This window comes from Oncorhynchus clarkii, unplaced genomic scaffold (assembly GCF_045791955.1).
Source record: "Oncorhynchus clarkii lewisi isolate Uvic-CL-2024 unplaced genomic scaffold, UVic_Ocla_1.0 unplaced_contig_12675_pilon_pilon, whole genome shotgun sequence".
Lineage (NCBI taxonomy): Eukaryota > Metazoa > Chordata > Actinopteri > Salmoniformes > Salmonidae > Oncorhynchus > Oncorhynchus clarkii.
The window spans coordinates 32,501-50,000 of NW_027260931.1; the positions used below are offsets into that span (position 1 = coordinate 32,501).

The window sequence follows — 17,500 nt, forward strand, 5'->3', positions numbered from 1 at the left end:
CTCCCCTGTAACTATTCCCCAGGTCGTTGTCTAATCATTCCTCCTCTCCCCTGTAACTATTCCCCAGGTCGTTGTCTAATCATTCCTCCTCTCCCCTGTAACTGTTCCCCAGGTCGTTGTCTAATCATTCCTCCTCTCCCCTGTAACTATTCCCCAGGTCGTTGTCTAATCATTCCTCCTCTCCCCTGTAACTATTCCCCAGGTCGTTGTCTAATCATTCCTCCTCTCCCCTGTAACTATTCCCCAGGTCGTTGTCTAATAATTCCTCCTCTCCCCTGTAACTATTCCCCAGGTCGTTGTCTAATCATTCCTCCTCTCCCCTGTAACTATTCCCCAGGTCGTTGTCTAATCATTCCTCCTCTCCCCTTTAACTATTCCCCAGGGTGTTGTCTAATCATTCCTCCTCTCCCCTGTAACTATTCCCCAGGTCGTTGTCTAATCATTCCTCCTCTCCCCTGTAACTATTCCCCAGGTCGTTGTCTAATCATTCCTCCTCTCCCCTGTAACTATTCCCCAGGTCGTTGTCTAATCATTCCTCCTCTCCCCTGTAACTATTCCCCAGGTCGTTGTCTAATCATTCCTCCTCTCCCCTGTAACTATTCCCCAGGTCGTTGTCTAATCATTCCTCCTCTCCCCTGTAACTATTCCCCAGGTCGTTGTCTAATCATTCCTCCTCTCCCCTGTAACTATTCCCCAGGTCGTTGTCTAATCATTCCTCCTCTCCCCTGTAACTGTTCCCCAGGTCGTTGTCTAATCATTCCTCCTCTCCCCTGTAACTATTCCCCAGGTCGTTGTCTAATCATTCCTCCTCTCCCCTGTAACTATTCCCCAGGTCGTTGTCTAATCATTCCTCCTCTCCCCTGTAACTATTCCCCATGTCGTTGTCTAATCATTCCTCCTCTCCCCTGTAACTATTCCCCAGGTCGTTGTCTAATCATTCCTCCTCTCCCCTGTAACTATTCCCCAGGTCGTTGTCTAATCATTCCTCCTCTCCCCTGTAACTATTCCCCAGGTCGTTGTCTAATCATTCCTCCTCTCCCCTGTAACTATTCCCCAGGTCGTTGTCTAATCATTCCTCCTCTCCCCTGTAACTATTCCCCAGGTCGTTGTCTAATCATTCCTCCTCTCCCCTGTAACTATTCCCCAGGTCGTTGTCTAATCATTCCTCCTCTCCCCTGTAACTATTCCCCAGGTCGTTGTCTAATCATTCCTCCTCTCCCCTGTAACTATTCCCCAGGTCGTTGTCTAATCATTCCTCATCTCCCCTGTAACTATTCCCCAGGTCGTTGTCTAATCATTCCTCCTCTCCCCTGTAACTATTCCCCAGGTCGTTGTCTAATCATTCCTCATCTCCCCTGTAACTATTCCCCAGGTCGTTGTCTAATCATTCCTCCTCTCCCCTGTAACTATTCCCCAGGTCGTTGTCTAATCATTCCTTCTCTCCCCTGTAACTATTCCCCAGGTCGTTGTCTAATCATTCCTCCTCTCCCCTGTAATTATTCCCCAGGTCGTTGTCTAATCATTCCTCCTCTCCCCTGTAACTATTCCCCAGGTCGTTGTCTAATCATTCCTCCTCTCCCCTGTAACTATTCCCCAGGTCGTTGTCTAATCATTCCTCCTCTCCCCTGTAACTATTCCCCAGGTCGTTGTCTAATCATTCCTCCTCTCCCCTGTAACTATTCCCCAGGTCGTTGTCTAATCATTCCTCCTCTCCCCTGTAACTATTCCCCAGGTCGTTGCTGTAAATGAGAACGTGTTCTCAGTCAACTTACCTAGTTAAATAAATAAGTCACATTGGATATAAAGGTCTCTGTTAACCAGCGCTCCTCTAGGGGGGCTACTGGATATAAAGGTCTCTGTTAACCAGCGCTCCTGGAGGGGGGCTACTGGATATAAAGGTCTCTGTTAACCAGCGCTCCTCTAGGGGGGGGCTACTGGATATAAAGGTCTCTGTTAACCAGCGCTCCTGGAGGGGGGGCTACTGGATATAAAGGTCTCTGTTTAACCAGCGCTCCTGGAGGGGGGGCTACTGGATATAAAGGTCTCTGTTAACCAGCGCTCCTGGAGGGGGGGCTACTGGATATAAAGGTCTCTGTTAACCAGCGCTCCTCTAGGGGGGGCTACTGGATATAAAGGTCTCTGTTAACCAGCACTCCTCTAGGGGGGGCTACTGGATATAAAGGTCTCTGTTAACCAGCGCTCCTGGAGGGGGGCTACTGGATATAAAGGTCTCTGTTAACCAGCGCTCCTGGAGGGGGGGCTACTGGATATAAAGGTCTCTGTTAACCAGCGCTCCTCTAGGGGGGGCTACTGGATATAAAGGTCTCTGTTAACCAGCGCTCCTGGAGGGGGGGGCTACTGGATATAAAGGTCTCTGTTAACCAGCGCTACTCTAGGGGGGGCTACTGGATATAAAGGTCTCTGTTAACCAGCGCTCCTGGAGGGGGGGCTACTGGATATAAAGGTCTCTGTTAACCAGCGCTCCTCTAGGGGGGGGGCTACTGGATATAAAGGTCTCTGTTAACCAGCGCTCCTGGAGGGGGGGCTACTGGATATAAAGGTCTCTGTTAACCAGCGCTCCTGTAGGGGGGGCTACTGGATATAAAGGTCTCTGTTAACCAGCGCTCCTGGAGGGGGGGCTACTGGATATAAAGGTCTCTGTTAACCAGCACTCCTGGAGGGGGGGCTACTGGATATAAAGGTCTCTGTTAACCAGCGCTCCTGGAGGGGGGGCTACTGGATATAAAGGTCTCTGTTAACCAGCGCTCCTCTAGGGGGGGGCTACTGGATATAAAGGTCTCTGTTAACCAGCACTCCTGGAGGGGGGGCTACTGGATATAAAGGTCTCTGTTAACCAGCGCTCCTGGAGGGGGGGCTACTGGATATAAAGGTCTCTGTTAACCAGCGCTCCTGGAGGGGGGGCTACTGGATATAAAGGTCTCTGTTAACCAGCGCTCCTCTAGGGGGGGCTACTGGATATAAAGGTCTCTGTTAACCAGCGCTCCTGGAGGGGGGGCTACTGGATATAAAGGTCTCTGTTAACCAGCGCTCCTCTAGGGGGGGCTACTGGATATAAAGGTCTCTGCTAACCAGCGCTCCTGGAGGGGGGCCTGGAGGGGGGCTACTGCATGCCTTATTTTGCTCCCACCCTGTTGTAAGTGAAGTCATTGTGGGCGTGTCCTCACCAGGACCAGGAACAGTCGGGCTACTCATCGACCCGTACCAAGGCCCCGGGCGTCGTCGTGACCGGTCTCAAGCCCTCCACCGTGTACGTGTTCCACGTGCGCGCTCGCACCGCCGCAGGCTTCAGCGCTTACAGCAACACGGTTCACTTCTCCACCGGGGACGAGTGTGAGGACGCGCACGTGTGTGTGTGTGTTTCTGTGTGTGTGTGTGTGTGTTTCAGTGTGTACGTGTTTGTGTGTTACTCAGTGTGTGTGTGTGTATCTCAGTGTGTGTAGTTCTAAGTTGTGTGCTTGTCTCAGTGTGTGTATCTCAGTGTGTGTATCTCAGTGTGTGTATCTCAGTGTGTGCTTGTCTCAGTGTGTGTATCTCAGTGTGTGTATCTCAGTGTGTGTATCTCAGTGTGTGTATCTCAGTGTGTGCTTGTCTCAGTGTATCTCAGTGTGTGTAGTACTAAGTTGTGTGCTTGTCTCAGTGTGTGTGTCTCAGTGTGTGTGTGTCTCAGTGTGTGTGTGTCTCAGTGTGTGTGTGTCTCAGTGTGTGCTTGTCTCAGTCTGTCTCAGTGTGTGTGTGTGTCTCAGTGTGTGTAGTACTAAGTTGTGTGCTTGTCTCAGTGTGTGCATCTCATTGTGTGTGTGTCTCAGTGTGTGTGTGTCTCAGTGTGTGTGTGTCTCAGTGTGTGCTTGTGTCAGTGTATCTCAGTGTGTGTATCTCAGAATGTGTGTGTCTCAGTGTGTGTGTGTCTCAGTGTGTGTGTGTCTCAGTGTGTGTGTGTCTCAGTGTGTGTGTATCTCAGTGTGTGTGTATCTCAGTGTGTGTATCTCAGTATGTGTGTGTCTCAGTGTGTGTGTCTCAGTGTGTATCTCAGTATGTGTGTGTCTCAGTGTGTGTGTCTCAGTGTGTGTCTCAGTGTGTGTGTATCTCAGTGTGTGTGTATCTCGGTGTGTGTAGTACTAAGTTGTGTGCTTGTCTCAGTGTGTCTCAGTGTGTGTATCTCAGTGTGTGTGTGTATCTCAGTGTGTGTAGTACTAAGTTGTGTGCTTGTCTCAGTGTGTCTCAGTGTGTGTATCTCAGTGTGTGTGTATCTCAGTGTGTGTGTATCTCAGTGTGTGTGAATCTCAGTGTGTGTGTATCTCAGTGTGTGTAGTACTAAGTTGTGTGCTTGTCTCAGTGTGTCTCAGTGTGTCTCAGTGTGTGTGTATCTCAGTGTTTGTATCTCAGTGTGTGCAGTACTAAGTTGTGTGCTTGTCTCAGTGTGTCTCAGTGTGTGTGTGTCTCAGTGTGTGCTTGTCTCAGTGTGTGCAGTACTAAGTTGTATGCTTGTCTCAGTGTGTGTGTATCTCAGTGTGTGTCTCTCAGTGTGTGTGTCTCAGTGTGTGTGTGTCTCAGTGTGTGTGTGTCTCAGTGTGTGTGTATCTCAGTGTGTGTGTATCTCAGTGTGTGTGTATCTCAGTGTGTGTGTATCTCAGTGTGTGCAGTACTAAGTTGTATGCTTGTCTCAGTGTGTGTGTATCTCAGTGTGTGTCTCTCAGTGTGTGTGTCTCAGTGTGTGTGTATCTCAGTGTGTGTGTATCTCAGTGTGTGCAGTACTAAGTTGTGTGCTTGTCTCAGTGTGTGTGTATCTCAGTGTGTGTAGTTCTAAGTTGTATGCTTGTCTCAGTGTATCTCAGTGTGTGTAGTACTAAGTTGTGTGCTTGTCTCTCTCTGCTCTGGCCCGTAACAGACTCAGGCATGGCAGCTGACCAGGGGCAGGTGCTCGTGGTTGTCACGGCAGCCGTGGGTGGGTTCTCCCTGCTCATCATCCTCACCCTCTTCTTCCTCATCACCGGACGGTAAGGGACATCCCCACTCCTTAGTAGTACACAACATACTTCTGAAGTAATACTTATGCCCCCCTCTCTCTCAATTCAGTGTGCCCTTAGGTTGCCTTGACAACATACTTCTGAAGTAATACTTATGCCCCCCTCCCTCTCAATTCAATGTGCCCTTAGGTTGCCTTGACAACATACTTCTGAAGTAATACTTATGCCCCTCTCTCTCTCTCAATTCAATGTACCCTTAGGTTGCCTTGACAACATACTTCTGAAGTAATACTTAATGTCCCCCTCTCTCTCAATTCAATTCAATTCAAGGGGCTGTAACCTTTCTGGTGCAGACGTTCTGCTAGCGACCTCGACAAAAACGTTATAATAATAGTACCGGTAAAGTTATAATAATAGAACCGGTTATAATAATAGAACCGGTAAAGTTATAATAATAGAACCGGTAAAGTTATAATAATAGTACCGGTAAAGTTATAATAATAGAACCGGTAAAGTTATAATAATAGAACCGGTAAAGTTATAATAATAGAACCGGTAAAGTTATAATAATAGAACCGGTAAAGTTATAATAATAGAACCGGTAAAGTTATAATAATAGAACCGGTAAAGTTATAATAATAGTACCGGTAAAGTTATAATAATAGTACCGGTAAAGTTATAATAATAGTACCGGTAAAGTTATAATAATAGAACCGGTAAAGTTATAATAATAGTACCGGTAAAGTTATAATAATAGTACCGGTTATAATAATAGAACCGGTAAAGTTATAATAATAGAACCGGTAAAATTATAATAATAGTAGCGGTAAAGTTATAATAATAGTACCGGTAAAGTTATAATAATAGTAGCGGTAAAGTTATAATAATAGTACCGGTAAAGTTATAATAATAGTACCGGTAGAGTTATAATAATAGAACCGGTTATAATAATAGTACCGGTAAAGTTATAATAATAGTACCGGTAAAGTTATAATAATAGAACCGGTTATAATAATAGTACCGGTAAAGTTATAATAATAGTACCGGTTATAATAATAGAACCGGTAAAGTTATAATAATAGTACCGGTAAAGTTATAATAATAGTACCGGTAAAGTTATAATAATAGTAGCGGTAAAGTTATAATAATAGTACCGGTAGAGTTATAATAATAGCACCGGTAAAGTTATAATAATAGAACCGGTTATAATAATAGTACCGGTAAAGTTATAATAATAGTACCGGTAAAGTTATAATAATAGAACCGGTTATAATAATAGTACCGGTAAAGTTATAATAATAGTACCGGTAAAGTTATAATAATAGAACCGGTTATAATAATAGTACCGGTAAAGTTATAATAATAGTACCGGTAAAGTTATAATAATAGAACCGGTTATAATAATGGAACCGGTAAAGTTATAATAATAGAACCGGTAAAGTTATAATAATAGTACCGGTAAAGTTATAATAATAGAACCGGTAAAGTTATAATAATAGAACCGGTAAAGTTATAATAATAGTACCGGTAAAGTTATAATAATAGAACCGGTAAAGTTATAATAATAGAACCGGTAAAGTTATAATAATAGAACCGGTAAAGTTATAATAATAATACCGGTAAAGTTATAATAATAGAACCGGTAAAGATATAATAATAGAACCGGTAAAGTTATAATAATAGAACCGGTAAAGTTATAATAATAGAACCTGGTAAAGTTATAATAATAGAACCGGTAAAGTTATAATAATAGTACCGGTAAAGTTATAATAATAGTACCGGTAAAGTTATAATAATAGAACCGGTAAAGTTATAATAATAGAACCGGTAAAGTTATAATAATAGTACCGGTAAAGTTATAATAATAGAACCGGTAAAGTTATAATAATAGAACCGGTAAAGTTATAATAATAGTACCGGTAAAGTTATAATAATAGAACCGGTAAAGTTATAATAATAGAACCGGTAAAGTTATAATAATAGAACCGGTAAAGTTATAATAATAGAACCGGTAAAGTTATAATAATAGAACCGGTAAAGTTATAATAATAGTACCGGTAGAGTTATAATAATAGTACCGGTAGAGTTATAATAATAGAACCGGTTATAATAATAGTACCGGTAAAGTTATAATAATAGTAGCGGTAAAGTTATAAAAATAGTACCGGTAGAGTTATAATAATAGTACCGGTAAAGTTATAATAATAGAACCGGTTATAATAATAGTACAGGTAAAGTTATAATAATAGTACCGGTAAAGTTATAATAATAGAACCGGTTATAATAATAGTACCGGTAAAGTTATAATAATAGTACCGGTAAAGTTATAATAATAGAACCGGTTATAATAATAGTACCGGTAAAGTTATAATAATAGAATCGGTAAAGTTATAATAATAGAACCGGTAAAGTTATAATAATAGAACCGGTAAAGTTATAATAATAGTAGCGGTAAAGTTATAATAATAGAACCGGTAAAGTTATAATAATAGAACCGGTAAAGTTATAATAATAGTACCGGTAAAGTTATAATAATAGAACCGGTAAAGATATAATAATAGAACCGGTAAAGTTATAATAATAGAACCGGTAAAGTTATAATAATAGAACCTGGTAAAGTTATAATAATAGAACCGGTAAAGTTATAATAATAGTACCGGTAAAGTTATAATAATAGTACCGGTAAAGTTATAATAATAGAACCGGTAAAGTTATAATAATAGAACCGGTAAAGTTATAATAATAGTACCGGTAAAGTTATAATAATAGAACCGGTAAAGTTATAATAATAGTACCGGTAAAGTTATAATAATAGAACCGGTAAAGTTATAATAATAGAACCGGTAAAGTTATAATAATAGTACCGGTAAAGTTATAATAATAGAACCGGTAAAGTTATAATAATAGAACCGGTAAAGTTATAATAATAGAACCGGTAAAGTTATAATAATAGAACCGGTAAAGTTATAATAATAGAACCGGTAAAGTTATAATAATAGTACCGGTAGAGTTATAATAATAGTACCGGTAGAGTTATAATAATAGAACCGGTTATAATAATAGTACCGGTAAAGTTATAATAATAGTAGCGGTAAAGTTATAATAATAGTACCGGTAGAGTTATAATAATAGTACCGGTAAAGTTATAATAATAGAACCGGTTATAATAATAGTACCGGTAAAGTTATAATAATAGTACCGGTAAAGTTATAATAATAGAACCGGTTATAATAATAGTACCGGTAAAGTTATAATAATAGTACCGGTAAAGTTATAATAATAGAACCGGTTATAATAATAGTACCGGTAAAGTTATAATAATAGAACCGGTAAAGTTATAATAATAGAACCGGTAAAGTTATAATAATAGAACCGGTAAAGTTACAATAATAGTACCGGTTATAATAATAGAACCGGTAAAGTTATAATAATAGTACCGGTAAAGTTATAATAATAGAACCGGTAAGTTATAATAATAGAACCGGTAAAGTTATAATAATAGAACCGGTAAAGTTATAATAATAGAACCGGTAAAGTTATAATAATAGAACCGGTAAAGTTATAATAATAGAACCGGTAAAGTTATAATAATAGAACCGGTAAAGTTATAATAATACTACCGTTAAAGTTATAATAATAGTACCGGTAAAGTTATAATAATAGTACCGGTAAAGTTATAATAATAGTACCGGTAAAGTTATAATAATAGTACCGGTAAAGTTATAATAATAGAACCGGTAAAGTTATAATAATAGAACCGGTAAAGTTATAATAATAGAACCGGTAAAGTTATAATAATAGAACCGGTAAAGTTATAATAATAGAACCGGTAAAGTTATAATAATAGAACCGGTAAAGTTATAATAATAGAACCGGTAAAGTTATAATAATAGTACCGGTAAAGTTATAATAATAGAACCGGTAAAGTTATAATAATACTACCGTTAAAGTTATAATAATAGAACCGGTAAAGTTATAATAATAGAACCGGTAAAGTTATAATAATAGAACCGGTAAAGTTATAATAATAGTACCGGTAAAGTTATAATAATAGAACCGGTAAAGTTATAATAATGGTACCGGTAAAGTTATAATAATAGTACCGGTAAAGTTATAATAATAGTACCGGTAAAGTTATAATAATAGTAGCGGTAAAGTTATAATAATAGTACCGGTAAAGTTATAATAATAGTAGCGGTAAAGTTATAATAATAGTACCGGTAAAGTTATAATAATAGTAGCGGTAAAGTTCGTCGAAACATGTCAAACGATGTTTATAGTTAATCCTCACGTTGTCAATTATCTAGATAATCGATAATATTTCAACCGGACAACAGCGTATTCAATAGAATGGAAACAACAAAGGGCCACGCCCGCAAACCAGCTCTGCATTCGTCCTCAGTCCACTGACAAAAAGGGTCTCATTCTTCTTCATTTTTTCAGAAAACGAGCCTTAAACCATGTCTAAAGACTGTTGACCTCTAGTGGAAGCCCTAGGAACTGCAATCTGGGTCCTAACCCATTAGACACGGTACAGGCATTCAATTGAAAATTCCCCACATCAAAGAAATCCCACTTCCTGGATGGATTTTCCTCAGGTGTTATTATTTTATTATATTATTTTAACAGTTTTGGAAACTTTAGAGTGTTTTCTATCCAAATCTACCAATTATATGCATATCCTAGCTTCTGGGCCTGAGTAACATGCAGTTTACTTTGGGCACGCTTCTCATCCAGACGTCGAAATACTGCCCTCTACCCAAGAGGCCATAAGAAGATTTATTGGCATGGGAAACATATGTTATTAACATTTCCAAATAAAGTGCAATAGATTATATACAAAATTGAAATAAACAATAAAAAATGAACAGTAAACATTACACTCACAGAAGTTCCACAAGAATAAAGACTTTTCAAATGTCATATTATGTCTATATACAGTGTTGTAATGATGTGCAAATAGTTAATGTACAAAAGGGGAAATAAATCAACATAAATATGGGTTGTATTTACAATGGTGTTTGTTCTTCACTGGTTGCACCTTTTCTCGTGGCAACAGGTCACAAATCTTGCTGCTGTGATGTCACACTGTGGAATTTCACCCAGTAGATATGGGAGTTTATCAAAATTGGATTTGTTTTCAAATTCTTTGTGGATCTGTGTAATCTGAGGGAAATATGGTGTCTCTAATATGGTCATACATTGGGCAGGAGGTTAGGGAGTGCAGCTCAGTTTCCACCTCATTTTGTGGGCAGTGTGCACATAGCCTGTCTTCTCTTGAGAGCCATGTCTGCCTACGGCGGCCTTTCTCAATAGCAAGGCTATGCTCACTAAGTCTGTACATAGTCAAAGCTTTCCTTAAGTTTGGGTCGGTCACAGTGGTCAGGTATTCTGCCAATCTCTGTTTAGGGCCAAATATCATTCTAGTTTGCTCAGTTTTTTTTGTTAATTCTTTCCAATTTGTCTACTAATTATCTTTTTGTTTTCTCGTGATTTGGTTGGTGTCTGATTGTGTTGCTGTCCTGGGGCTCTGTAGGGTGTGTTTGTGTATGTGAACAGAGCCCCAGGACTCACTCTCTCCCTCTCCCTCGCCATCTCTCTTCTCTCCCCTCTCTCTTCAACATTCCTCTTTCTCTCCCTTTCCCTCCCTCTCCCACTTCCTCCCCCTCTCTCTCCTCTCCTCTCCTCTCTTCCCGCTCCTCCCCTCTCTCCCCCACCACTCCTCTCCCCTCTCTCTCTCTCTCTCTCTCTCCCTCCCCCTCCTCTCTCATTATTCCTGAGTGTGATTCAGTTCAAATCGGTTCAACCAGGCAGGTTTTAATGGACCCCCCCACATCCGCCAAACTGTCCTTCTCATTTTCCCATTGGCTGGGACACTTTTATGCCTAATTACCCTGCATGCAATCCAGCTGCTGGCTGCTGGCTGTCTGGTTGTGTCCTCTCATTGGTTACTCCCCTGTCTGTCTGTAGCTAGAGTGTATGAACTCTGACAGGAGGCTCAGATTGGGACTGGGCTACGACAGAGGATGAGTCCCAAATGGGACACTGACGGGAGGCTCAGATTGGGACTGGGCTACGACAGAGGATGAGTCCCAAATGGGACGCTGACGGGAGGCTCAGATTGGGACTGGGCTACGACAGAGGATGAGTCCCAAATGGGACGCTGACGGGAGGCTCAGATTGGGACTGGGCTACGACAGAGGATGAGTCCCGAATGGGACACTGACGGGAGGCTCAGATTGGGACTGGGCTACGACAGAGGATGAGTCCCAAATGAACACCAATAGTGCACTACTTTTGGTTTCAGCCCATATGTTGTGGTGGACAACTCCACTGTACTCCCTGCATCCTGGTCCACTTCCTGCCCGACGAGATGTTCAGTCATTGCATTGCATCAACCAATGGTTGCATGCCACATCATCAACTGTGCAGTCAGGCATCAGAGCAGTTAATCTATCCAGGTGTTGTGAGATCTGACACGTGTCTGTAATGTAGCCAGACAGGAACCTCAAACTGATGTGTGTCTGTACTGTAGCCAGACAGGAACCTCTACCTGACATGTGTCTGTAATGTAGCCAGACAGGAACCTCTACCTGTCTGTAATGTAGCCAGACAGGAACCTCTACCTGTCTGTAATGTAGCCAGACAGGACACTCTACCTGTCTGTAATGTAGCCAGACAGGAACCTCTACCTGTCTGTAATATAGTCAGACAGGAACCTATATCTGACATGTGTCTGTAATGTAGCCAGACAGGAACCTCTACCTGACATGTGTCTGTAATGTAGCCAGACAGGAACCTTTACCTGACGTGTAGCCAGACAGGAACCTCTACCTGATGTGTAGCCAGACAGGAACCTCTACCTGACATGTGTCTATAATGTAGCCAGACAGGAACCTCTACCTGACATGTGTCTGTAATGTAGCCAGACAGGAACCTCTACCTGACATGTGTCTGTAATGTAGCCAGACAGGAACCTCTACCTGACATGTGTCTGTAATGTAGCCAGACAGGAACCTCTACCTGACATGTGTCTGTAATGTAGCCAGACAGGAACCTTTACCTGACGTGTAGCTAGACAGGAACCTCTACCTGATGTGTAGCCAGACAGGAACCTCTACCTGACATGTGTCTATAATGTAGCCAGACAGGAACCTCTACCTGACATGTGTCTGTAATGTATCCAGACAGGAACCTCTACCTGACATGTGTCTGTAATGTAGCCAGACAGGAACCTCTACCTGACATGTGTCTGTAATGTAGCCAGACAGGAACCTCTACCTGACATGTGTCTGTAATGTAGCCAGACAGGAACCTTTATCTGACGTGTAGCCAGACAGGAACCTCTACCTGATGTGTAGCCAGACAGGAACCTCTACCTGACACGTTTCTGTAATGTAGCCAGACAGGAACCTCTACCTGACATGTGTCTGTAATGTAGCCAGACAGGAACCTCTACCTGTCTGTAATGTAGCCAGACAGGAACCTCTATCTGTCTGTAATGTAGCCAGACAGGAACCTCTACCTGTCTGTAATGTAGCCAGACAGGAACCTCTACCTGACACGTTTCTGTAATGTAGCCAGACAGGACACTCTTCCTGTCTGTAATGTAGCCAGACAGGAACCTCTACCTGACGTGTGTCTGTAATGTAGCCAGACAGGAACCTCTAGCTGTCTGTAATGTAGCCAGACAGGAACCTCTACCTGTCTGTAATGTAGTCAGACAGGAACCTCTACCTGTCTGTAATGTAGCCAGACAGGAACCTGACATCGTCCGCTGTGTGTCTCTCTCCTGGTCCAGGTGTCAGGTGTTCATCAAGGCTAAGATGCAGTCAGACGATAAGAGGAGGGCTCACTTTCAGAACGTGCTTCCTTTCCCTGGTATCAAGACGTATGTGGATCCTGACACATATGAAGACCCAACGCAGGCTGTCCACGAGTTCACCAAGGAGATAGATCCTTCTAGAATACGCATCGAGAGGGTGATAGGAGCAGGTACCGAGACACACACACACACACACACACACACACACACAGAGAGACACACACACACACACACACACACACACAAATGCAAGCAGACATGCACACAGTAGTTATATAGGATGGTGTGTATAGACAGTAGTTGTATAGGATGATTTGTATAGACTGTAGTTATATTAGATGGTGTGTATAGACAGTGGACAGCAGGTACCCTAGTGGTTAGAGTGTAGGGGAGGCAGGTAGCCTAGTGGTTAGAGTGTTGAGCCAGTAACCGAAAGGTTGCAAGATCGAATCCCCGAGCCGACAAGGTTCAATTCTGTCATTCTGCGCCTGAACAAGGCAGTTAACCCACCGTTTCTAGACCAGTGTAGACCACTGTTCCTAGACCAGTTAACCCACTGTTCCTAGGCCAGTTAACCCACTGTTCCTAGGCCAGTTAACCAACTGTTCCTAGACCAGTTAACCCACTGTTCCTAGGCCAGTTAACCAACTGTTCCTAGACCAGTTAACCCACTGTTCCTAGACCAGTTAATCCACTGTTCCTAGACCAGTTAACCCACTGTTCCTAGGCCAGTTAACCAACTGTTCCTAGACCAGTTAACCCACTGTTCCTAGACCAGTTAACCCACTGTTCCTAGACCAGTTAACTCACTGTTCCTAGACCAGTTAACCCACTGTTCCTAGACCAGTTAACCCACTGTTCCTAGGCCAGTTAACCAACTGTTCCTAGACCAGTTAACCCACTAGACCAGTTAACCCACTGTTCCTAGACCAGTTAACCCACTGTTCCTAGACCAGTTAACCCACTAGACCAGTTAACCCACTGTTCCTAGACCAGTTAACTCACTGTTCGCAGTAGTGAGGGTTTCCCCCAGCAGTAGAATGTTATTGAGGGTTTCCCCCAGCAGTAGAATGTTATTGAGGGTCTCCCCCAGCAGTAGAATGTTATTGAGGGTTTCCCCCAGCAGTAGAATGTTATTGAGGGTCTCCCCCAGCAGTAGAATGTTATTGAGGGTCTCCCCCAGCAGTAGAATGTTATTGAGGGTCTCCCCCAGCAGTAGAATGTTATTGAGGGTTTCCTCAGCAGTAGAATGTTATTGAGGGTTTCCCCCAGCAGTAGAATGTTATTGAGGGTTTCCCCCAGTAGAATGTTATTGAGGGTTATCCCCAGCAGTAGAATGTTATTGAGGGTCTCCCCCAGCAGTAGAATGTTATTGAGGGTTTCCCCCAGCAGTAGAATGTTATTGAGGGTTTCCCCCAGCAGTAGAATGTTATTGAGGGTTTCCCCCAGCAGTAGAATGTTATTGAGGGTTTCCCCCAGCAGTAGAATGTTTTTGAGGGTTTCCCCCAGCAGTAGAATGTTAGTGAGGGTTTCCCCCAGCAGTAGAATGTTAGTGAGGGTTTCCCCCAGCAGTATAATGTTATTGAGGGTTTCCACCAGCAGTAGAATGTTAGTGAGGGTTTCCCCCAGCAGTAGAATGTTATTGAGGGTTTCCTTCTGCAGTAGAATGTTATTGAGGGTTTCCCCCAGCAGTGAGGGTTTCCTCCAGCAGTAGAATGTTATTGAGGGTTTCCACCAGCAGTAGAATGTTATTGAGGGTTTCCCCCAGCAGTAGAATGTTATTGAGGGTTTCCCCCAGCAGTAGAATGTTATTGAGGGTCTCCCCCAGCAGTAGAATGTTATTGAGGGTTTCCCCCAGCAGTAGAATGTTATTGAGGGTCTCCCCCAGCAGTAGAATGTTATTGAGGGTCTCCCCCAGCAGTAGAATGTTATTGAGGGTTTCCTCAGCAGTAGAATGTTATTGAGGGTTTCCCCCAGCAGTAGAATGTTATTGAGGGTTTCCCCCAGTAGAATGTTATTGAGGGTTATCCCCAGCAGTAGAATGTTATTGAGGGTCTCCCCCAGCAGTAGAATGTTATTGAGGGTTTCCCCCAGCAGTAGAATGTTATTGAGGGTTTCCCCCAGCAGTAGAATGTTATTGAGGGTTTCCCCCAGCAGTAGAATGTTATTGAGGGTTTCCCCCAGCAGTAGAATGTTTTTGAGGGTTTCCCCCAGCAGTAGAATGTTAGTGAGGGTTTCCCCCAGCAGTAGAATGTTAGTGAGGGTTTCCCCCAGCAGTATAATGTTATTGAGGGTTTCCACCAGCAGTAGAATGTTAGTGAGGGTTTCCCCCAGCAGTAGAATGTTATTGAGGGTTTCCTTCTGCAGTAGAATGTTATTGAGGGTTTCCCCCAGCAGTGAGGGTTTCCTCCAGCAGTAGAATGTTATTGAGGGTTTCCACCAGCAGTAGAATGTTAGTGAGGGTTTCCCCCAGCAGTAGAATGTTATTGAGGGTTTCCCCCAGCAGTAGAATGTTTTTGAGGGTTTCCCCCAGCAGTAGAATGTTAGTGAGGGTTTCCCCCAGCAGTAGAATGTTAGTGAGGGTTTCCCCCTGCAGTATAATGTTATTGAGGGTTTCCACCAGCAGTAGAATGTTAGTGAGGGTTTCCCCCAGCAGTAGAATGTTATTGAGGGTTTCCTTCTGCAGTAGAATGTTATTGAGGGTTTCCCCCAGCAGTGAGGGTTTCCTCCAGCAGTAGAATGTTATTGAGGGTTTCCACCAGCAGTAGAATGTTATTGAGGGTTTCCCCCAGCAGTAGAATGTTATTGAGGGTTTCCCCCAGCAGTAGAATGTTATTGAGGGTCTCCCCCAGCAGTAGAATGTTATTGAGGGTTTCCCCCAGCAGTAGAATGTTATTGAGGGTCTCCCCCAGCAGTAGAATGTTATTGAGGGTCTCCCCCAGCAGTAGAATGTTATTGAGGGTTTCCTCAGCAGTAGAATGTTATTGAGGGTTTCCCCCAGCAGTAGAATGTTATTGAGGGTTTCCCCCAGTAGAATGTTATTGAGGGTTATCCCCAGCAGTAGAATGTTATTGAGGGTCTCCCCCAGCAGTAGAATGTTATTGAGGGTTTCCCCAGCAGTAGAATGTTATTGAGGGTTTCCCCCAGCAGTAGAATGTTATTGAGGGTTTCCCCCAGCAGTAGAATGTTATTGAGGGTTTCCCCCAGCAGTAGAATGTTATTGAGGGTTTCCCCCAGCAGTAGAATGTTAGTGAGGGTTTTCCCCAGCAGTAGAATGTTATTGAGGATTTCCCCCAGCAGTAGAATGTTATTGAGGGTTTCCTCCAGCAGTAGAATGTTAGTGAGGGTTTCCCCCAGTAGAATGTTATTGAGGGTTATCCCCAGCAGTAGAATGTTATTGAGGGTCTCCCCCAGCAGTAGAATGTTAGTGAGGGTTTTCCCCAGCAGTAGAATGTTATTGAGGGTTTCCTCAGCAGTAGAATGTTATTGAGGGTTTCCCCCAGCAGTAGAATGTTATTGAGGGTTTCCCCCAGTAGAATGTTATTGAGGGTTATCCCCAGCAGTAGAATGTTATTGAGGGTCTCCCCCAGCAGTAGAATGTTATTGAGGGTTTCCCCAGCAGTAGAATGTTATTGAGGGTTTCCCCCAGCAGTAGAATGTTATTGAGGGTTTCCCCCAGCAGTAGAATGTTATTGAGGGTTTCCCCCAGCAGTAGAATGTTATTGAGGGTTTCCCCCAGCAGTAGAATGTTAGTGGGGGTTTTCCCCAGCAGTAGAATGTTATTGAGGATTTCCCCCAGCAGTAGAATGTTATTGAGGGTTTCCTCCAGCAGTAGAATGTTAGTGAGGGTTTCCCCCAGCAGTAGAATGCTATTGAGGGTTTCCCCCAGCAGTAGAATGTTATTGAGGGTCTCTCCCAGCAGTAGAATGTTATTGAGGGTCTCCCCCAGCAGTAGAATGTTATTGAGGGTTTCCCCCAGCAGTAGAATGTTATTGAGGGTCTCCCCCAGCAGTAGAATGTTATTGAGGGTTTCCCCCAGCAGTAGAATGTTATTGAGGGTCTCCCCCAGCAGTAGAATGTTATTGAGGGTTTCCCCCAGCAGTAGAATGTTATTGAGGGTCTCCCCCAGCAGTAGAATGTTATTGAGGGTCTCCCCCAGCAGTAGAATGTTATTGAGGGTTTCCCCCAGCAGTAGGATGTTATTGAGGGTTTCCCCCAGCAGTGAGGGTTTCCCCCAGCAGTAGAATGTTATTGAGGGTCTCCCTCAGCAGTAGAATGTTATTGAGGGTTTCCCCCAGCAGTAGAATGTTAGTGAGGGTTTCCCCCAGCAGTAGAATGTTAGTGAGGGTTTCCCCCAGCAGTAGAATGTTATTGAGGGTCTCCCTCAGCAGTAGAATGTTATTGAGGGTTTCCCCCAGCAGTAGAATGTTAGTGAGGGTTTCCCCCAGCAGTAGAATGTTATTGAGGGTTTCCCCCAGCAGTAGAATGTTATTGAGGGTTTCCCCCAGCAGTAGAATGTTATTGAGGGTTTCCCCCAGCAGTAGAATGTTATTGAGGGTTTCCCCCAGCAGTAGAATGTTATTGAGGGTTTCCCTCAGCAGTAGAATGTTATTGAGGGTTTCCCCCAGCAGTAGAATGTTATTGAGGGTTTCCCCCAGCAGTAGAATGTTATTGAGGGTTTCCCCCAGCA

The 17,500-nt window shown here is 43.1% G+C and overlaps 1 protein-coding gene across 1 annotated transcript in view; it reads left to right on the forward strand.

Moving 5' to 3' along the window:
* The window catches only part of LOC139402266 (ephrin type-A receptor 6-like), a gene marked incomplete at its 5' end in the record, with an annotated part of 50,690 nt that overhangs the window by 18,283 nt on the left and 14,907 nt on the right, over positions 1–17,500 (forward strand). Inside the window, 3 exons of the mRNA XM_071146364.1 lie at positions 3,189–3,351; positions 4,907–5,015; positions 12,787–12,980. Coding sequence (XP_071002465.1) covers positions 3,189–3,351; positions 4,907–5,015; positions 12,787–12,980 — 466 coding nt within the window. The remainder of the gene's footprint in view (positions 1–3,188; positions 3,352–4,906; positions 5,016–12,786; positions 12,981–17,500) is intronic.